Source organism: Papaver somniferum, chromosome 8, assembly GCF_003573695.1.
Source record: "Papaver somniferum cultivar HN1 chromosome 8, ASM357369v1, whole genome shotgun sequence".
NCBI lineage: Eukaryota > Viridiplantae > Streptophyta > Magnoliopsida > Ranunculales > Papaveraceae > Papaver > Papaver somniferum.
Genome location: NC_039365.1, coordinates 107426384 through 107449950, shown reverse-complemented (window position 1 = coordinate 107449950; position 23567 = coordinate 107426384). Strand labels below are relative to the sequence as shown.

The window sequence follows — 23567 nt, the reverse complement described above, 5'->3', positions numbered from 1 at the left end:
TGTGTAATTCAGAATGTAAAAAAGAAGAGAAAAAATAATCAACTTAAAAGAAGCAGCAAATTTCGAATCTATGTTGTTCGAATTTTGGAACAACAGACTAAAATTTACCTAGATAAGATTCTAGTGCTTGTATGCTGCTTCCCATTTGATCTTCTCGTTGTTTCAACCTTTTGAAGCCTGATTTGCTCTCTAAACTTGGCTATAAACTCATCCGCTTTCTTATCAACCTCATTCGAACCTGAATTAGAATGACTAATGTTGTCTGAAACAGTATCTACACCACCCTGTCTTTCGTCAAGTTCACTACCCGAGTACTCTTCTGTCTCTAAAATTACTTTCTCCGACAATTTCTTCTTATGCTTCTTCTGATGTCTGGAGAATGTTGGTGAAGGCTGAGAGCTTTCGTAACTTGATTTTCCATTGCCTAATGGCAAAGAATCTGCCCCCTCTCCTCTTTTTCTCATTTTATCATCTGGAACGGCTTCAATTTCCTTTGCTCTTATGCCATTCTTTCCATCCAATTGATCTCCATTAACTTCCCTAACCCTCCTAGACTCCGCAGCTTGTTCAATTGCTCGAATTGTCCTAACAGACTTTCCTTTCGATGAACCACCACCTCGGGTTCTAGATTTTGAAGAGCTCAGCGCAAGCTCTTTGTCGGTACTACTCCGGCTGCCAAAGTTCTCCTCATCCCTAACCATGTCCTTCTCATCAAGCGAATACCCATTTCCAGCTGCACTAGTATCCAATGTAATCGACGAAGAATTTTCACTTGACTTTGCCTCAGGTTTCAGAAAATCCAATCCTAGTTCTTCTCTACTTCTCCTTCTCAACTCCTTCTGCCGACTCCTTTTGATATCCTTATCTACTGCAAACCCATTTGTAGTAGCATCCGAATGTGATACAATAGACAAGGATTGCTGAATCGTTTCTGGCTTTGGAAATTGCAGGTCCAAATTCTCTCTACTCCTCCTCCGTAAGTCCTTTTGGTCTTTGGAACTTCTCTTTGTTTCTCTTTCTAATAAAAATTCTTCCATCATTGGACTAGAATTTGATGTAACCAGTGAAGACTTTTGAGTAGCATTAGACTGTGACTGAATTGGAAGTGAAGAAGACTTGGGAATGACTGAATTTGATGTAACCAATGAAGAATTTTGAGTAGTAGTATTATTATAGAGTGACTGCGACTGAATTGGAAGAGAAGAAGACTTGGGAATGTTGAAATTCTCAGTCACTTGAAAGTTTTCGGATCGAAGCTTTGGTGAAATGGAAGGTAAAACAGAACCGAATTTCATTGAAGGAGTTGTCTGATTAGGCCGTGGAAAATAAATTGGTGTTCGAACTGATTCATAGTTATGCTGATTGAGTTCAGAGTCTTCAACTGAAGGAGGGTAAGCATTAACTTGTTCATTCATAACCATTCTCCCTGATCTCGACCTCCATGGTTTCGGAGAAGGAAGCACAAAATGACCATTCACATTCTTTTCATCTAAATCTGAAGGACCCAACTCATCAACCTCCCCATTAACAACATTTCTATCAACAGATTCATCAATATATTCCTCCTGGTTTTCGATAAAATGTGAGTCTGGCATTTGAGATCTTAAACTTCTAACAGGTAAAAGTAAAGGTTGAACACTAACATTACGTCTATGATTAATCTGTTCATCAAAACCAGAGTTATCTGCTTGTGCAACTAAATTAACATTTGATTCACCACGTAAATATCTAGAATTCCATGTTTGCACAAGATGATTGTTGTTATCATCACTAGACCGAGAAGGGTTTTGAAAATCATCATCAAAAACTGAAGAAACTGAAAGCATTCTAGACATATAAGCTTGAGTGTTTTCAACTCCTCTGGTGGTTTCATTAACATTATCTACATTTCTTCTACTAAACAAACCATAAGAAACTGCAATACCAACAAATAAAAGATGAACAAGTTCCCAACTTCTATCTGGTATTGCTTGGTTAACAAATTCAGGAGCCTGAGATGGGAAAAGCGGAAGAAGGACTAAAACAATGGAAACTATAATAGCTTTATAGATGAAACCAAAGTTAAACTTACTTGGGTTTTCATGGTTGTCTGAAACAAACTGTTGGGTATCAGAATGATCTTCATCTGCCATTGAAGGAAGACTAATGTGTGTGTTTGTTAGTTGTGTTTGGATTTTAGTTGCAGAGATCAGAGATAGATGAGTGAGAAAATGAAGAAGAAAGCAAAGGAAGAGAGAGAGAGAGAGAGAGAGAGAGAGAGAGAGAGAGAGAGAGAGAGAGGAGGAAAAGGAGAAGAGTAGTAGAAGAGATCTCAAGTTTGCTTCAATTCTTCCTGGCTGCTTTTTAAAGTTTCTTTCTTTGTCAGAATATTACGATGACATACGACCCCCCAAGTTAATTAAGTATAACTGAAAAAAACGTCCAACCTACATTTCCTCTCTTGGGTCTTCTTCTTCCATGACAGAACAGGGGACAAAAAAAACGTCTAATCTACATTTCCTCTGCAGGGTCTTTGATGACATTTTTAATTTCCTAACATATGACCTTATGGGTCTCTAGGACTCATCAAGTGACTCGCATTCACGTACTAATGTTGTTGATATATTTGGTATTAACGGTACTAGTTTGCTCTGGTTAGATCTTGATTCTATTAAAAAAAAAGACGACTTGTCATACAAAATACAATCTCTCTAGTGTCGCCCGCTTTCATGGTCTTGGTGGGGATCATATACAGTAACTAGATGCCTAACAATTGTTTAACTTGAAACCGGAGCCAATAGTCTTCCGAAATAAAGACTTGCTCCAAGTACAAAGTAGATTGTCCAGAGTCCACACTCCACACACATCCTTGTCACACGAAATTACCCCCAAAATTACGTTGCTATACAAACCACACAAGAATCTTCCTTATGATTCAGCAGAAACGATGAAATACGTCTGTCTTGGCTTACGTCGACCCAAATTTGGAGGTGATTGGAAACTCTAGGAAAAAAATTAATCTGTCGGCAGACAAATTGTGCTATCAGAGCGAGGTTTCGATCCTCGGAAGGTTAGAGATGAACTTACAGATGCCCTTGGACATGGACTATATTAGAAAATATTTGCTGGTGGGCATTCAAGAAAACAAAATGGTAGAATATTTGCCGGTGGATAAAACTCAATGTTCATATTTAGTAATAACTAATTAGGATTGTTATCAAATGTTTTCAATAATAAAACCTTAACATGCAATTTCTAAAAAATCCTTGGCGTAAAAACTGAAGACAAAAATTTCTCGAAAATAGATATAACAGGAACAGAATGTTATCTATGTTGATACTTTGCTCCAATGATTTTTTCTGTGAAAGTTGAGTAGTTTGGTCGCAATGTTCCAAGTGAAGCTTCTGTCTGACTACATTTGATATGAAACCAACTCTAGAAAGGGAGGGGTTTGTTATTTGCCTAATAATATGCCAGAATAACAAATATGGCGATGAAAATTATCAACCATAAGCCTTTAAGAACAAAATTCAAAATGGACAGCCCTGTTGAACAAGTACAAGCCTAATTAGTGCGGAAACAAATAATCAAATGTTAAAAGAAAGAAAAAACTCATTCCGATTGATACATGCTAGTACGGGTATAACATATTTGATCCAACATTATTTATCAGTTCCTATTACGTATTGTCCAACAAGGGAGCAACTATTTTTAGTTTCCTATATGAACGAGAAGGGTTGAAAAGAGCAAGAAATGTATACCAGAAAAGGAAAAAGAAATGCACACCAGAAAAAGAAAAGAGCAAGAAATAAATACCGTTATGTGTTTTGTCTTCTTCAATTTTGGTCATCCTCGCACTAGAGTCCATGGATGCAGAGACCAGCAATCTGTAGTTGAAAGACAAATGCTCCACGTTCAGCATTACTGCAATTTTTCTAAAGAAAACGTAGAACAACAACAACCACCGCTACTGGAGGGAAGAAGGATACTGACCTAGAATCTTCAGAGAACTTCAACACGGTAACTAAACCGATGTGAGCTTTCTTAATTATTGATTTCACCCGTATATTGGTTGATTTATATATAAATAGATCTCCTTGAATTGTTCCGCTGCATGTTTACCAATTCCAAAAAGATAAAGGCCAATAAGGTTGTTAACAAAATCAATTGTCAAGTGATAAAACAGATTAATATTAGTATCTATTCAACAGATATAAATGAACTCAATCCCGCAAACCCAGTCTCCTCCACTTGACCATAAGCTGTAATGTCTCCAGGGGATAATTAGAAGTATATGCAAGGTTTTTAGGTCAGTATATTTGAATTTTTTGGTAGATGACACTTTATATTCTAGTTTGCTGTAGATCCTACATGATATTAGTAAACAGGTATTTCAAAGAAGTAATATCGAAGAAATACTAGACATATTCTTATGACAGAAAAATAACGTGACTAAATGAACGGTCAGATGCAGAGTTTTTCTGGAGTGCACCATGCTACTTCCCAATATCCACAGACAGGAGACCCTTGTGTTCAATGGATCAGATTCAGCTTTTATTCCAAAATTGTGAGGCGTAGAGAAAGAGGGCCATGAGACTCGAGAATCTTCAAGATCCCTCATAGATGAAAAGGTGAACTTTCATCTTTTCTCCACAATCATAAGATTAAGAAGCAGTAAATGGAATAAAAGTTTTACATGGCTAGGTATTCTCCATCAGGTGATACATTGAACGCACAGATAGGGTCACGGACTACGTGCTTTGACGACATTCGCATCCATGAGGATGTATTCCAGGACACAATACTGCCTCCACGATCTACAATAACAATATTAGGAATAATTCACAGAGTTGCCAGAGTGAAAAGAAGGAAAATAAACATTAGCATCTGGAGATATGTTACCTCTCATTGCTGTAATGTAAAGAATCTGAGTGCTGTTACTATTGATGGAAAATCTGCAGGAAGTGAAAACCTCATCCTGGAATCATAGAAAAATTTAATTTATACTCCAAGAAATAAAAACCAACTGAAGGGAGACAAGCATTTCTGGTCTTCAAGCCAAAGCCAACAAATAACTTCTCACATTTTCCCTCTGTAAAGTAGCTACAACTGCCGATGAGTTGACATCCCAGATCCGACAAGGACCACCTCCCAAGGAAACGAGAAACTTCCCATCAAGACTGCGTGACAAGAAAATATTAGAATCTTCTGATATGAGCATAGACAATTGTCGTCCAATTTTATAGAAGTAACTTAATTAACCTGAAATCCAGATCCTTCAAAGTTGAGTGAGCATCAGCTACATCAATAAAAATTTCCATGCTAGGCCACTTGAAGACTCTTAAGTGGCCATCCTGCACAAATAATGAATAGGGGATTATGTTGACTATCAACTGTGTAAGACCGTTCTTTTGATTCTTTAATACACACTTTAAATTCATAAAACGTTCATAGGGGGAATAGTTAATGAGGGAAATATGAAGAAAAGAAAAGAATTGATTTTTCAATGAGATGATCACTACCTCACCTCCAACAGCAAGTACAGAACCCTCCTTGTTAAACGCCAAAGCCAATTGCTGGCCAACATTTTCCAACTGCGTAAGCACCGTCTCAGAAGCTCTTAAGCCCAAATCATTGGTTTCCATGCTTGTTGGTGCAATCCACTGACAATCTACATGATAATTACACTATAAGAAATTTACATCTCTAGACTCTAGTTAAATAAATAATTACTATCCTAGAAGGGACAAATCGGAAATAGCTATTTTCTGGATCAAAATACACGTTTTTTACTGCCTGGCAACAACTATTTACACTTAAGCCTCCATAGAGCATGAAATATGAGACAGCACAGGAGAACTCAATACAAGATGCAAGTGGGAGTCATTGCAAATATATCTAAGCTGGACATCAATCTAATAACAAAGATACACTACTGTACAGCAAAACAAGAGGAAGTTAAAGTTTACACTGCTCCGAAATTCTTCTCTAAACCATCTATGATGTTGATACTAAAAATCAGATTCAATTACACAATTTAGAGGATCCTTCTAAATTCTTCGCCAACTAATCAAATATGCTTCACTGCACCAAGTGGTGTACACCTTGAAGTAATATAGTACATCAGCAAACCAAAAGGGGGATATCACCATGTTAAGCAAGCTGGTATGGTCTTCTCCACCCGTCAAAAACCTAAATGGTCTTTTAAGGGGAAAAATAGTACGAAAGAGATAGCAAGAGAGAGTTCGGCACTTACAGCAGGCCACAGGACAAGTGGTCCACTGTGAGTTTCAACGATTTAATGATAAGAAATCTCTTTCAACGAGATGTACTGCAAAATGTTCAAAGGGTAGAGAGAACACAGGTTTATTCCCAACTGATCAGTAATCACTTTTTCCCGGTTAAAAATTTAAAGCTTTCTACAGTTCATAATATACGGAATCTTATTTTATGGGAGTCAAGAAAGCTCATAGCCAAAGTTTCGCAAGAGACACTCAGCCTTAGCTAGACACTAGTAATTTACTGCAACCGCATCAGCAAATGCTTGTCGAATATAAACATATGTGCAACGGTACAATGGTTGAAGTTTCATTCCCACTAACTAGAGTATTATAGTTGTTACATTGTCCTTAAAAGGAAGAGTTGAAAAAAAGTACCTGCAACAATTGGGGAACGAACATATAAGGCCTTCTCCACCTGGATGAACTGCCATTCTGTAAGGTAAATCACAGCCACTCTCATGCTTCTCCACCTGAAGCTCAAATTACAACCCATCTTAAAAAAACTCAGGTAAATTTTTTTACTGAAATAACAACTCAAACTCTCACATTAATAAACTGATACAGATTGACAAGGATAAGATTAAATTGAGCTTTAATCAAAATAAAAACAAATACTAAATCAATTTGTTTATCATTGTCACATTCTTATTCAAATAAACACCCATTTAAATCTGTATGAGCCCACAATTTTTCACATATATAACTGAATCAAAATTAAATTTTCACAGATGTTAAATTTAACCCAACACTGAAAAGACCTAAACGTAAAAGAAGGATCACTATTGCAAAATTGTACCAAAAAAGAAAAGAAAAATATACCGGGGTTCTGGAGAGGGAATTAGAAGTGGAATCGAATTGGGCAAGAAGTATAGAATTTTGAATCCCACTTTTTGTATCTCCGCCACCACCAGAGAGAATCAACCAAGAACTCTTCTTAGTTTCTGTAGATTCACTCTTCTCAGCTTCTTTATCTTCTTGTTGTTTTTGATCATCTTGTTGTTCTTCTTGATTTCGTTTGTTTTTGTTATATAAATCCTTCAATGGAACCCAAGCAGCTCCATAAAGTGGAACTCGATACTGCTGGCAATTTTCCTCTCCCATATCGCTGGTTTTGGGTTCTCTCGTATTACTCGCGCTTACCGGGTGTGTTGGATGAGGATTTAAATAGATATTAACAATCAACTCATACGTGCTCAATTAGGATTTATAATGAATCATTAAATATCCATGGTATTTTATTAGATTTCACAAATATTCTAGGTATTCGATTCATTTAAGATTTTTTTGGATAGTTGAGGGTCAAAATACATATGGATTCTTATTGATATTTGTAGGCAAATATGTATGTTATTATCTTATATCAATCCCAACCCACACCGCAAGAGTTTCATGAATTCTTATGGATAATTTTTTTATTTTTTATTTTTATCACATCATGCTATGTTTTTACACCGCCCAACACCAACCACCACATCACCACCAATAACAACCACCACCAGCAGTAACAACCATCACTAACCACCGCCATCGACCACCAACTACCACTACTGAAAACAATCACCACAGTCACCACCAAACACCATCACTGCCAACCTCCATACATCACCCACCACCTCAGTTTATTGATGGTTTTTTTTCCTGCAAGGAATATATGATGCAATTTGTAAATCTGAACTAATCCTAACTTATATCTATTATAATCCAAAATTCTATATCTATAAGAATCTATAAGATTCATTTAAGAAACATTATAAATCCACTAAATTCAGGCAAGCGACTATCTGTTTTTATCCATACAAATCTTGATCTAATACACCCCTGTTAGTTTTTACACTGGAAAAGTAACAGTTGAGGGTGTACAATTCAATGTCAATATTGAGTTAACTCGGTATTCTCTGGAAACACCGATCTGAGACAGTTCCCAATCAACCTGAGGTCCTGAGCTATGACTGGGTCTTGTGGAGATGCCCAGGCTCTTCCCAAACCAAAATGTCAATATTGAGTTAACTCGGTATTCTTTGGAAACACCGATCTGAGACAGTCTCCAATCAACCTGAGCTATGACGGGGTCTTGCGGAGATGCCCAGCTCTTCCCAAACCAAAAAACCGTAGTCTATAGCCCCTTTTCCCGCTAGCTTTTCCTGATGTGAGAATCCCAACGGAAAGACTCTGAGTACGGGTAATGGTTAGCTGTTCTCAAAAAGGTGAAAACGGCTAGTCATAAACCGTTCTACCAGAAAATAACGGGCAACTACTGACCGTTCTAAAGGAAAGGCTAACCAATAGTTGTTTACATTAATTTTAACCGGTTAATTATTGCTTGTTGCTTGACCTTTTCTCAAGTTACTACGAACAAGTCGCCGGCTTCTTTCCTTATAAAACTGAGTCGTGAGTTTTCCCATTGAACTTCTTCATATTTTCTGTGTTCTTCTCAACAAAAAAAAAGATGAAAGTCGACTGAATCATCTGAACGATTTCTTTATGGTTACCGTATGATTATGTTGTTATGATTAATTTTATGTTTCAGATTAAACTTCTTTCTGGTTTCCTTTGAGATGATTAATTGATTCATGATAACTCCAATTAAGGCTGGTTGAAAAAAATATTGTATTAATGATGCTAAACCATACAGATTGATTATGATGTTGTATTAATGATGTATTAATGAACGTATATACATTGATTAGTATACAGGCAAAAAAATGTCGTATCAATGATGTGGATTCATGATGGTGAATGTATATAGATTGATTCTCCTTCAAAGAAAAAATTAAAAATAAAAGATTGAGATAGTTAGGGCACAATGGGGACAAGAAGTAGCGTTGGAAGAAGGTTGGGGAATCCTATAAATGGGGATTACGAAGCTTAAGGTGTCCCTGAAACACCAATGGACGCGGATTATTTGATGAACATATACACAACAGTTTACACTATCGGGCAACCTGCTCCTCGTGATTATTTTAAATAGGTTATGATGATGATGCTTCGATGAAGAATCTATGGCGAAAATACTTTTGTTAATTTTCTTGGTGCCAAACAATATACAAAATTAGTTTATGAGGTATGTAGTAGAGTCGGAATCCAAAGTCTTTCTCACTTGACCAGTTGAGATGATGAACAATTAATGATTCTCGTTCTTGAAGAAAAGAATTATCCGTTTTATACGAACCGGGCAGCGATTGTCCGTTTTATTCTTTAAGAACGGCTAACTATTGTCCGTCCGTAATAGAAATAGGGATTTACCACTAGAACTAGGCTCTTCCCATGCTGATCTGTAAAGGCATTTAGGAAAAGGCTAGGCATCTCCATAAGACCCGGTCTATTGGAGCTTCTCACTCACGACTCACGAGTTACGTATGATTTAACAAGAGCTCTTCAAATTTAGGCGCTAAAAAGAGTCCGGGTACAGATAGCAGGGGCTGCCCCTTATCAACTGGGGTGCTCCTTATCCAAAATGAGTGTGCCGATAACAACTTTTCGAGCCGATTTTCCCAAAAATATTTATTGGCCAAAAATACCTACACACATAAAACACCATAAGAAGTACAAAAATGAGCACTATCAATATATAGAATCAGAAAAATTAGACACAAAAATGCGTATATCAGTAGCAAAAAGTTTAGATACAAATCTCCTCCAAATGGTTATTACTGCAATGGGTCTAAGCCCTCCCCCGGGTTCAAAAGTGGTGTAATGGGAGCACTGGCTACATACCCTCCAAAAACAGAATGGCATTTGCTATAACCAAAGGTTAACAACACCTGTAATAGAAGACAACAACTAATCATGCCACAGCAGCTGCAGCCCACTCATGCCATTCATCATATGTTGTGCACGCAAACCATCCCTGGCACATGAGGTTCCTTAGGAAAACTCTTTTTTATTTATTATCATTTTTTTTTATTATTATCAACTCGTGGTTTGACTATTATTATTATTTTTTTTATTTTTTTTATTTATTATTATTATTATTTATTATTATTATTATTTTATTTTTTTTTGTAAAAGGGAGCCACTAAGGCATTTATTAATCAAAATCAATATTACAAGAGATGGTGGGTAGCCTAGCAACAAGTTGGGCACCAACACCTTTCTGAATAACAATTCATAGCCTATGAAAAAGAGAATTGCCTATCTTAAAGTTGGCATCATGTCCTACCATGCAATTCCTTAATCTCTTCAGGAAAGTTAATAAATCCGTACTAAGCTCGCCAAAAGTGGAGAAAGCCAAAACACCGAATCCATATCCGAGAGAAGTGCAAACATCTAAGTATTTAGTGTTCTTGCGAGTAATTGCTGCAGAAATGGCGTGACCTGGTACGAAGTGGCGTGACTTAGCACTGGTAAACGGAGAGACCCCAGTGACATCGAAACAAACATCCTTGCCATCTATCCAATTATAAACCATGATGTCCGCTGGCCGAAAATCCTTATTATTGATGACGCCCAAAGAAACCTCTTTTCTATCCACAATCCCAGCTCTGTAACACATGTCTGCCAGAATATCTTTTACTAAATCATGTCTGAATTTAAGCCCGACCTCGCTAGCACAATGGATAGCGTGGTCTCCAAAGATATCCATGAGTTTTCCACAACAGGTACATTTATTACCTTCCTCAAAAAGGGGTATAGCTAAACGATATTGTAAGACCGAGCTAAACTGCCTGGAACCAACTGCCTGGTTGAGCCCAGGAATAGGTATTGCCTTAAGGAAATCCATAGCATGATCAGATCTATTACATTGCCAAACAGTAGCTTCACGTGTAGGAAAAGAAAAGCGAGTACCTTTTACCTGATAGCTCCAAAGTAGATAGCAGCCAATGACTTCATGTAATGAGGGGCGGCATCATTAATGTTGAAATCAGAGAGGGGGATCTCACAAGCTTGTGTGAAACTCTGTAAAGTAGTATGGAAACCAAGGCATAAGTCGGTTGTAGCAGGCAGCCTCAAAATAGAATTCTGCAAATGCTGGGTCTGTGCCTGAGATGCAAGGTAACAGTACTGCATAGTATCTGTCATAGTAAGAATACCCATACCACCATCTTTGATGGGGAGAGTGTCTAGTCGCTGTTGGACTAAGCCAAAACCAGCCCCATCTCCGACTATAAGACGACGAAGATATCGCATAAGATAATCATCAAAGCGTGTGGCAACATTCTGAATCGCCTTGGGGAAGGTAGTGCGTAAGGCAAAATATAACCTCGAAACTCCAGTACAGTTGCGCAAAAGCAAAAGTTCACACGAGGATCATGCAGCTCTTGAATCTTGTCAATGAGCTGAGAGGTTTTGTCAATCCTGTTCAACACCACATTACTACAGAAGTTCATATCTAGGCTGACTGGTCCACCAAGCAATTTAACACCATCTTTTGGCTTACCAATATTCGCAGGAAAGGCAGTATCGGAATCCCTTCTCGGGTCATAAGAGGGCCAAAATAGTTCGGTCTTCGAAATATTCAAATGTAACCCGTAGGCAGGACCGTCCTCTTGGAGAATCTTCAATGCCTTAGACACTTCCAAAGTGTCACCTGCGATGGTGCCATCGTCTAAATACCAGGCATGGAAATCCAAAATACAACTGGATGCAATCTTCTCGATAAGAGGTTGCAAAGTTAAAGCAAAAAGAAGGGGACCAAGAGGGTCACCCTGCTGAACCCCTTGTGCCGAGAAGAGTAAGTGTTCCTGATAATATAGCCTGGCGGGTTGCATATAGAAGAATTCAACCCAACGAGAGATGCTAGGGCAGTGTGTTCTTACCTCACGGATAATAGTAGATCGATCAACCATGTTGAAAGCGTTTTAAAAATCTATCAATAACATAGATTTGGTGTTATCAGATCCATGCATTTCAAGCAATCTATTCGCCGCATGTAGAATACTTTCTCCGCCGCAAGGGATGCCAACTCCATATTGGTGATTGCCAATATAGTTGTTCAAGTTTTTGCAAACAGAAGTAGCTGCTAACTTAGAACACAGCCTGCGCCATATGGTGCCTACAAAAATTGGCCTCAAACCACCACCAGGTTTAAGTAGTGGGGTTAAGGGGGCACTGGCTACAAATATACCAAGGGAATGAGGGCATTTACCTGCAAGCCACAGGTTCACAACGCCAGTAATCGACAGCAGAAAATCATCAGAGATCGCAGCACCAGCTCCACTCATGGCGTCCAACAAATGCTGAGCACGTAGACCGTCTCTTCCACAAGATGTCCCCTTGGGGAAGCTCTTAAGGGCTGCAAGCACAACCTTGGAATCAACAGTCAGGGAAGGTGTTGAGACATCTTCAGTGGGTATAGTAGGGTGTGGAGCATATGGGTGTTTCTGTTGGAGTTCGAACAAAGTGTCTGCAGTAGGTTGAGCAACGCCACTAGAAGAAAGAATGCGAATTGCTGCTGTGTAGTGGCCATAACTCAGCTTTTTACGACATGCTTCTATATGTCTCGTCTTCTTTTTGATAGGAGCACGCTGTGTAGAAGCTCTTTTGGTCAGGCCAAGCAATTGTTGTACCAAACTGATGCAGCCGGTAGGTTCCCTCCAAACCAACAAAGCTTTGTTAACAGCAGCAGTCTGCAACTTCTTTCTCGTACCGGAGCGTTCCTCACTGGAGCTCTGAGGTTCATACAGGTTTAGTGTACAGATTGGCAGCAATAACAGTCGTATCCAGGCCGCAATGTTCATGGGATTAACAAGAACAGAATCTAATGCAGACTTGAGAGCACGTGAAAAATGTAACCTGCAGTGTGGAGGAATACTAACAGTTGTATGTATTTGTCGTTGCAGCATCAGGTTTAGTATCTCCACATTAAGGCCAGCAAACTCTTCATCACCTGCAAGCTCGTCACTCACTGAAGCACCTGCACCAGCATTATCCACTGCACCAGGCGAAGCAGTTTGAGGTTTCGCAACACCATGAATCAGGAAATCTGCACCAATTCCATTGAACGGCCCTGGAACGACATCTGCAGCATGCAACCTGTTTTTGCAGGCCATTTTCCATGTATGAGTAGTCATGCATTTGGTGTATAACCAAGATTCCAACATCATCAGGTTGCTTTCCCATGCAGTGAAGCAGCTCTCGTTAGTCCGAATCCTTTCAATGCAAACCAATCTGGCATCATCTGTTGGAAAGTGGTGGTCTTTCAGATGTCTTGATAATACACTCTTGGAGTAACCCAAACCACCAGGACCTCCTTGACAGCCATCAAAATTTGCGAAAGGACAAGGAAGCTTATCACTCTGTGAAGAAACCTGCCATGCATTCCTACGGACTGAAGAAGATGAGGCCGTGGAGGATTGGGAATCAGGGCTGTCATTCTTACGGACTGAAGAGGCTGAAGAACGTGTTGTGGGCATAGAAAATCCTAGGGGAAAGCTGCGTATGAACAGAAAAACCCTAGAAGAAACCTGCCATGCATCCCTATATGCAAACAAACAATAAACTTAGAGGAAACAGGGAGATTGTACGTTGAAATCACGGACAAAGGCAGGGGAGATTTCTGGTTTTCAGTCGCCTGAAAATCCCCCACACAATCGCCGGAGCTTCTCTTTCCTAGGGTTTATTATTATTATTATTATTATTATTATTATTATTATTAATCAAAATCAATATTACAAGAGATGGTGGGTAGCCAAGCAACAAGTTGGGCACCAACACCTTTTTGAATAACGATCCCTAACCTATGAAAAAGAGAATTTCCTATCTTGAAGTTGGCATCATGTCCTGCCATGCAATTCCTTAATCTCTTCAGGAAAGTTAAGAAATCCGTACTAAGCTCACCAAAAGTGGAGAAAGCCAAAACACCGAACCCATACCCGAGAGAAGTGCAAACATCTAAGTATTTAGTGTTCTTGCGAGTAATTGCTGCAGAAATGGCATGACCTGGTATGAAGTTGCGTGATTTAGCACTGGTAAACGGAGAGACCCCAGTGACGTCGAGACAAACATCCTTCCCATCTACCCAATTATAAACCATGATGTCCGCTGGCCGAAAATCCTTATTATTGATGACGCCCAAAGAAACCTCTTTTCTAGCCGCAACACCAGCTCTGTAACACATGTCTGCCAGAATATCTTTTACTAAATCATGTCTGAATTTAAGCCCGACCTCACTAGCACAATGGATAGCGTGATCGCCAAAGATATCCATGAGTTTGCCGCAACAGGTACATTTATTACCTTCCTCAAAAAGGGGTATAACTAAACGATATTGTAAGACCTAGCTAAACTGCCTGGAACCAACTGCCTGGTTAAGCCTAGGAATAGGTATTTCCTTAAGGAAATCCATAGCATGATCAGATCTATTACATTGTCAAACAGTAGCTTCACGTGCAGAAAAAGAAAAGCGAGAAGGTACCTTTTCCCTGATAGCTCCAAAGTAGATAGCAGCCAATGACTTCATGTAATGGGGGGCGGCATCATTAATGTTGAAATCAGGAAGGGGGATCCCAGAAGCTTGTGTGAAGCTCTGCAAAGTATTATGGAAACCATGGAATAAGTCGGTTGTTGCAGGCAGCCCCAAAATAGAATTCTGCAAATGCTGGGTTTGTGCCTGAGATGCAAGGTAACAGTACTGCATAGTATCTGTCATAGTAAGAATACCCAGACCACCATCTTTGATGGGGAGAGTTGATGGTTTATCAAAAATGATTGTAGTAGTGGTAAAAACTGGGTCTTTTCAGACTTGTGAAGAAAACAATTTTTATAGATTTAAATTAAACAGGCAACTAAATAAAATAATTCAAAGTTTTGGAGAAAAACACCAAGACTAGGATTCCACCAATGACCATTTTAATAGTAAACTCTAAATAGTTCTTATGCAATTTTATCTTTAAAATCAATTCTAATATTTGCCTCAAATAAGTTTTTGAAGTAATAATTGTAATTAAAAAGTATAAAACATCAAAAGTTACTAAAACCCAGCATGCTTCATCAAGTCAATTCACAATTACTCAATAAAAACTATTAATTCAATTTTAATTCGTGCAAATAATCAAATAATAATATTGCAAATAAATATAAAAATTAGAATTATACCAATAAATTACCAATGGCTTCCTCCATCGTCTCGGCTAATGGGTTTAGCTCCTCATCCCAAAAACACACTCACAAGATAAATTCATGGCTAAAATAGATGTTTTTATTGATGATTATATGATGAAATAGGAATTAGCAACGCTGTAGTGGTGTTACAGCGCCACTGTTATAAAAGAGTATGGTAATTTAAGACTGCTGTAAACGATAACTATCTACTGCTGTGAAACAACGACAGTGGTATGAAAATAAGTCTGCTGAAGAACGACTGACTCTGCGAGTTTGTTCTTCGTGTTCTTCAGAAGCTTTAATGGCAGCAGCAGCAGCAGCGTTGTCTCCTCTATAATTGCTTCTCCTAGGCTCTCATCGACTCTAAACTCTCTCATAAAGGTTTCTAACCTTTCTTTAATGTAAACCAACACTTATATAGCCTTCAGATTCCCTAGAAACTCGATCAAATTCGAGAATAAATCTCTTATTCTTCACGTGCAGTTTGAACAATAATTCCATCTGTCGATCTTTGTATGCGTCTGTGAGCTATTCTATTGCTCCCAAAATCTTCTCTGACTTGAACTCAACTGTTTTGAAGTATATCCCACGCAAGAATCTCTCCCAAATCTTTCAAACCAATTCAAAACCCTAAACAGGGACCTTGTGCACTGTCTTGACTTTGTGTGGATTTTGTGACTTATCCAGCCCAATTAGATGGGTCTAATCGCTTCTAACAGGTCCCTTATGTCTTGTAGAGTCCGTGGGTATCAAATTTTCCCATTGAATCGCCTGCTAGGTCGCTCAAATCCTTGATCCAAAACTGTTGACGCTGCTGCCTTTTTTCCCGCCAAAATTTTCTTTTGAATTTGAGAAGTTGACCTCCCCTTATCTGTGGATGGTCTCCCTTTAGCAGATGTCTGGAAATGGGTCACCTCTTAGTAATTAGGTTACCCCTTATCCAAAATCAAGGGTCCGTATAGCAAGTGTCCTCTGGGGCATTTTCCGCATTTTTTTTCGGGGTTCCTCCGGGGTATTTCTGGGATACTTCCGGTACACTTCTGAGGCGCTTCCGGTACGTTATCAACGGAGGTCCAAATGCCACATTTTTAGCCAAATTCGCCGCAAGAGATTATTTTCCAAAAACACCTACAAATACATAAAATAACCAAATAAGTACAATATCGAGTACTAACAATATATACAAATGAGCTATATTAGACACATAAATGCGTCTATCAAGAGTGGATAGTCGTTGTTGGACTAAGCCAAAACCATCCCCATATCCGAATATAAGACGACGAAGATACTGCATAAGATAATCATCAAAGCGCGTGGCAACATTCTGAATCGCCTGGGGGTAAGTAGTGCGTAGGGAAAAATATAACCTCGATACTCCAGTATAGTTGCGCAAAAACAAAAGTTCACGCTGAGGATCATGCAACTCTTGAATCTTGTCTATGATCTGAGAGGTTTTGTCAACCCTGTTCAACACCACATTACTACAGAAGTTCATATCTAGGCTGACTGGTCCACCAAGCAATTTAACACCATCTTTTGGCTTACCAATATTCGCAGGAAAGCCAGTATCAGAATCCCTTCTCGGATCATAAGAAGGCCAAAATAATTCCGTCTTCGAAATATTCAGATGTAACCCGTAGCCTGGTCCATCCTCTTGGAGAATCTTCAATGCCTTAGACACTTCCACAGTGTCACCTGCGACGGTGCCATCGTCTAAATACCAGGCATGGAAATCCAACCAACAAGTGGCTGCAATCTTCTCGATAAGAGGGTCCAAAGCTAAAGCAAAAAGAAGGGGACCAAGAGGGTCACCGTGCTGAGTCCCTTGTGTCGAGGAGAGAATGTGCTCTTGATAATATAGCCTGGCAGGTTGCATATAGCAGAATTCAACCCAACGAGAGATGCTAGGGAAGTGTGTTCTTACCTCACGGATAATAGTGGATCGATCAACCATGTTGAATGCGTTCGAAAAATCTATTAATAACATAGATTTGGTGTTATTATATCCATGCAGTTCGAGCAATCTATTCGCCGCGTGTAGAATACCCTCCCCGCCGCAAGGAATGCCAACTCCATATTGGTGATTTTCAAGATAGTTGTTCAAGTTTTTGTAAACTGAAGTAGCTGCTAACTTAGAACACAGCCTACGCCAGATGGTACCTACCGCAATTGGTCTTAAACCACCACCAGGGTTAAGTAGTGGGGTTAAGGGAGCACTGGCCACAAATTCACCAAGGGAAATAAGACATTTAACTGCAAGCCACAGGTTCACGACACCAGTAATCGACATCAGCAACTCATCAGAAATTGCAGCACCAGCTCCACTCATGGCGTCCAACAAGTGCTGAGCGCGGAGACCGTCTCTGCCACAAGATGTCCCCTTGGGGAAGCTCTTCAGGGCTGCAAGTACAGCCTTGGAATCAACAGTCAGGGAAGGTGTTGAAACAACTTCTGTGGGTATAGTTGGAGGTGGAGCATGTGGATGTTTCTGCTGGAGTTCGAACAAGGTGTCTGGGGTAGGTGGAGCAACGCCACTGGAATAAAGAATGCGAGTTGCTGCTGTGTAGTGGCCATAACTCAGCTTTTTGGACAGGCTACTAGATGTTTCTTCGTCTTTTTTTTGCTGGGAGCACGCTGTTTAGAAGCTCTTTTGGTCAGGCCAAGCAATTGTTGTACCAAACTGATGCAGCCGGCAGGTTCCCTCCAAACCAACAAAGCTTTGTTTATAGCAGCAGTCTGCAACTTCTTTCTCGTACCGGAGCGTTCCTCACTGGAACTCAGAGGTTCATACAAGTTTAGTGTACAAATTGGCAGCAGTAACAATCGTATCCAGGCCGCAATGTTCATGGGATTAGCTAGAACAGAATCTAAAGCAGACTTGAGAGCACGCGAAAAATGTAGCCTGCAGTGTGGAGGAATACTAACAGTCATAGGTATTTGTCGTTGCAGCATCAGGTTTAGTATCGCCACAGTAAGGCCTGCAAACTCTTCACCACCTGCAAGCTCTTCACCCACTGAAACACCTGCACCAGCATTATCCACTGCACCAGGCGACGCATTGCGTGGTTTCGCAACACCATGAATCAGGAAATCTTCACCAATTCCATTGAACGGCCCTGGAATGACATCTGCAGAATGCAACTTGTTTTTGCATGCCATTTTCCATGTATGAGTGCATAACCAGGATTCCAACTCCAACAGATTTCCTTCCCATGCTGTGAAGCAGCTCTCGATTGTCTGAATTCTTTCTACGCAAACCAGTCTGGCATTCTCTGTTGGAAAGTGATGGTCTTTCAGATGTCTTTTTAAACCACCCCTGGAGTACCCCAAACCACCAGGACCTCCTTGACAACCATCAAAAGTTGCGAAAGGACAAGGAAGCTTATCACTCTGTGAAGATGAGGCCATGGAGGATTGGGATTCAGGGCTGCCATTCCTACGGATTCCTGAAGAAGCTGAAGAACGTGTTATGGGCATAGAATAATCTAAGGGAAAGCTGAGTCTGAGAATCAGAAAAACCCTAGAAGAACTATGTCTTGCATCCCTATATGCGATCAAACAATAAACAAAGAGGAAAAAGGGTGATGTATGCTTTGAATCACGGACAAAGGCAGGGATGATTTCTAGTTTTCAGTCGCCTGAAAATCTCCCCCACGATCGCCGGAGCTTCTCTTTCCTCTAGGTTTATTATTACTAGTCTAGACACATGTATGATATGTTTTCTATTCAATAATCGAACTTTGATTGAAAATTTTTAATAAATTTTCAATCAAAATATTCATTTACACCAAAAATATGTTCTATTATGTTCATTTTTTTCTCTTCATCCTGGATACGACCGGCACAACGTGTTACATCACTTGTCAACCTATCAAACTTCATAATAACAAATTCCAGCTTGCTTCTTTAAGTACATAAGTCTCTGGTGTTACATCACTTGTCAACCTATCAAACTTCATAATTACAACTTCTGCTTTGCTTCTTTAAGTACATAAGTCTCTGTAAAAAAATGTCGCAACTTGGTAAGGGGGATCGAGTCCAAATTTGTGCACCCCCTAAAACCGGGGTGCATGTTCCGGCTCTGCTTATTGGAGGTCTATTCGGTATAAAACCACTTTCCTTTTTACAATCTTTCTTCTATTTTTTTCTAAAAGTTAAAACTGAAAATTAAAAGGATCTAACAGTAGCAGAAACAACAATTCTTCGTCAATGGTTTCTTTTATTTCTTCTTCTTCAAATCATCTTCATAATTTGATGAGAAGTTCATCAACAAATCTTTAAATGGAAAATTCATTATCATCAATAAATTGGCATCGTTTTATTTGGAATTCATCATCGAAACAGAAACAATAAAAAAAGGTCTCAAGTGATTTTAAAAGTTGGTCTTTTACTCTGTTTTTTGTGGAAAAAAAATTATCCTCTTTCTTAATGTGAGATGGGTAATGGGTTTTGTTAGAGCACTGCTCGGTCGAACTCGCATGCGTTGCTATCTCAAGCATGTTTGTCAATGTTAGTGATCAAAACTATAAGTCTTGATTTCTAGCCTATTTATAGATGTCTCGAACTAGGACATAGATAGTGTAGTTGAGCTTAGATTTCACAGAGTTCATCATTTGAATACGAAGGCTACTAAGGGGAGCTTGTGGAAATTCTTCGACAAAAGGTATGTGGAGACTTGAACTCATCTATCACTTGGAAAGTCTATTTCTACTATCTCCTATATTGAGACATAAGTCGTGTTAAGATATAGTTTTCTCTATACACATTTGAGATTTCGAGCTGAGTATATCTCGCTTACATATTTCTCGAAATATATATTGGAAAGCTTTCGCTTCGACCAAGTTCATCTTATATCATGAGAAAATTTTTGAGTAACATCTTACATGGTTCGTGTGATACAATCATTTGATGTAGGCTTGGAATGTTTTGATAATGATTATTTCAATATCTTAAAAATTGCTTTGATGCTAATAGTGTGTGAAAACGGATATTATCATTATAAAAGAATGTTTTAATGATTAAAATAAAGAGTTGAGAATGTAACCATGTTTGGGTATAAGCATATATAGTGTGTACGCACATTAGTATATAAATCCATAAACTGAGAGCCAAATGTATGCATATGTGTGTATACGAATTTGGTGAAGGAGACAGGTTAAGTATGCGTATCCGTATGCATACTGGCGGAAGTTTTCGAACCGAAAATTTCTGCTGAGTTTGGTTTTGACAAACTCTTAACTAGTCACCTCAAGTATGCGTACCCGTACGCATACTGGCGGAAGTTTTCGAGCCGAAAATTTCTGTTGAGTTTTGAAACTAAACAAACTCATATCCGTTTGCTTAAGTACGCACACCCTTACACATAGTTAAGCTGGTTATTTGTCAAATCGGTCAGTTCATGGACTTAAACATTTAAATCATAAGGAATGCAATCTTTGCAAACCGTGGATTTAATGTTCATGATTGATTCAAGTGAATCAAACTGATTTGGTTTCAATTGTGTTTTCTATAGCAATTGAACAACTCTTTAACTAGTTTCATTTGAGTCATTTGAACTAGTTATGGTTGAGATGAATAAGGTTGATATGAGAGTAATCATATGGCTAACCTCGGTTAACTATTTGTGAACCAACATGGTGTACACGTTTAGGTACGGTTACATAAACCTAAATGAGGGTACATTTCATTTATGTGTATCAAGATAAGTTCGATCTAACGGTTGAAAGATATTAGCTTGGCTGAATCAGGTTTTTCATCTAACGGTGAATATTGAATGCTTTGTTATTAAGGTAACTTGGATTGCAAACCCTGATTTGAAAACTATATAAAGGAGAACTCTAGCAACTGGGAAACCTAATCCCCACACCTCATGTGTGTTACTAGTTTCATACCTAGAGTCGATTCTCCTTTAACCTTAGGTTTCTTCTCGAGACCCTGTAGGTTAACGACTTGAAGACTTCATTGGGATTGTGAAGCCAGACCCAACTATTATCTTTGTAGTTGCGTGATCTGATCTTTTTGTTTCTATCGTGTTGAGTACAATTGAAATAATTGGCTCGAGATTTTATATCTCCGATAGGCAAGATAGAAAAGTAATCACAAACACTTCGTCTCATCGTTTGTGATTCCACAATAACTTGTTTCGCTAGTCGATTAAGTTTATTGTGAGGTGATTGATAATTTTAGGATGTTCTTCGGGAATATAAGTCTGGGTTATCAATTGGTTCCTGTTCACCTTGATTTATCAAAAGACGGAACAAAAACTCTTGGGTATTTATGTGGGTGACATATTTATTCAATCCTATAGACTTTTCTGTGTGAGACATATTTGTCTATCAAGTATTCGACTTTGGGTCGTAGAAACTCTTGGTTGTGGGTGAGATCAACTAAGGGAATCAAGTGTGTAGTATCCTGCTGGGATCAGAGACGTAAGAAGCACAACTGTACCTTGGATCAGTGTGAGATTGATTAGAGTTCAACTACAGTCCAGTCCGAAGTTAATTGGTAGTAGGCTAGTGTCTGTTGCAGCTTAATATAGTGTGGTGTTCAATCCGGAATAGGTCCCTGGGTTTTTCTGCATTTGAGGTTTCCTCGTTAACAAAATTCTGGTGTCTGTGTTATTTCTTTTCCGCTTCGCATTATATTTTGTTATATAATTGAAATATCACAGGTTGTGCGTTAAGATCAGTCAATTAGAATATCCAACACTGGGTTGTTGATTTACATTGATTGACACTTGAACATTGGTATTTGGTACCGTTCAAGTTACTCCTCTTATTCAATCGGGCTCGCAAATTTCTATATGCTGATTGCGGATTGAATTAATATTTAGAGATATTAAACTCTTTGATATACTTTACTATAGATTGAGTCTAACTGTCTAGTCGATTTTCTAGAAAGTGTATTGGAGTAAGTCCTCTCAGATTGCCAAACGAATTGTTGGGTATGGTTGTTAGACCCCCGCATTTTCAATTGGTATCAGAGCAGGCAAACACATTAAAGACCTAATAAGTCTGTGTTTGTAGCGATCTGATATAAACAAAGGTGTTATCTCTATAAACATACCACCAGTCTTCGATGGCTCAAATTAATTGTGGTGGAAAATTATTATGCGTGCCTTTCTTCAAGCGCGTGATTTTCAATCATGGGTTTATGCAGTTAATGGCTATGATGCTCCCGTTGTGGCAGTAGGGAATGCAACCGTTCCAAATAACATTGGTGAATACAATGCTGCCGAGATACTTGCTGCAAAGCAAAACTCCGACGGTTTGAATGCCATGATACATGCCATTACCCCAGACCTTCAGCACCATGTGACAACATGCACTAGGTCTAAAGATGCTTGGGATATCTTAGAAACCGTATTCGAAGAAAATACCAGTGAAAAGGAAGCTAGGCTCCAAAACCTTAATTTCAATTGGGAAAACCTTCGTATGGTAGATGAAGATTCATTTGATGAGTTTAATCACAAAGTGTCTGAAATTGTTAATGCATCTTTTGCATTGGGTAAGACTATTTCTGAAAAGGACATTGCGATAAAAATTATCAAATCGCTGCCATCTAGATACGATTCTAAGAAGCATGCCATCGTTGAAGGAAATAACCTTGATGCTCTATCCAGAAACACGTTGGTTGGAAAGCTAAAGATCTTTGATCATGAGCATACATCCAAAATCGGAAAGGATGTTGCCTTCAAAGCACAAAAGAACACTAAATTACTTGACAAAAGTAAAAGTGTTTATGTCTCTGAGGATGATCTTTCTGAGGTTGATTCATCGGATGAAGATCTTGACAAATCAGTCTCTTTGATCACAAGACAGTTTAGGGATCTTCTATTGAATAGAAGTAAACGGTTTTCTAGAGACAAACCCAGGTCATCAGTTAAACCTCACAACCGCATTCCTCTTGAAAACAGGGATGCTGGCGAGGCTGATGACGAGGATATGCCTCAGTGCTTTAAGTGTAAAGGTTTTGGTCATTTTGCAAATGAATGTCCGAATCATAGAAAATACACTGGAAACAAAGGTTTTGCTGTAATTCTTGATGAAATGTCTGATCACTATGATTCCAATGAAGATGAAAAATCGAGTGTTGCACTTCTTTGTGAAGATATTGATTTTGATAATTGTAGCAATACATATATCAATCTTGATATTCTTCCAGAAGAAGACTCAACCAATCTGGAAGAAAAAATTAACCTTTCTGTTGGAAACTCTATGTCTGATTTTTTAGGTTCCTCTCTGTGCCTAGCAGCTTGCACATCTCGTG

At 38.8% G+C, this 23567-nt stretch overlaps 2 protein-coding genes across 2 annotated transcripts; both read right to left on the bottom strand.

The window, feature by feature from the left end:
• Window positions 1-104: 104 nt before the first annotated feature.
• Window positions 105-2132, bottom strand: LOC113305899 (micronuclear linker histone polyprotein-like). The gene has a single exon (XM_026554889.1). It carries the CDS (start codon window positions 2130-2132, stop codon window positions 105-107), a length of 2028 nt encoding a protein of 675 aa, XP_026410674.1.
• Window positions 2133-3101: 969 nt separating this feature from the next.
• LOC113302502 (SEC12-like protein 2) lies at window positions 3102-7418 on the bottom strand. Its single transcript, XM_026551423.1, has 10 exons — window positions 7080-7418; window positions 6630-6730; window positions 5502-5646; window positions 5242-5333; window positions 5063-5159; window positions 4882-4957; window positions 4676-4796; window positions 3973-4089; window positions 3796-3866; window positions 3102-3524 (listed from the first exon to the last, which is right to left on the bottom strand). Exons 1-10 carry the CDS (start codon window positions 7359-7361, stop codon window positions 3442-3444), a joined length of 1185 nt encoding a protein of 394 aa, XP_026407208.1. The 5' UTR covers window positions 7362-7418; the 3' UTR covers window positions 3102-3441.
• Window positions 7419-23567: the final 16149 nt, after the last annotated feature.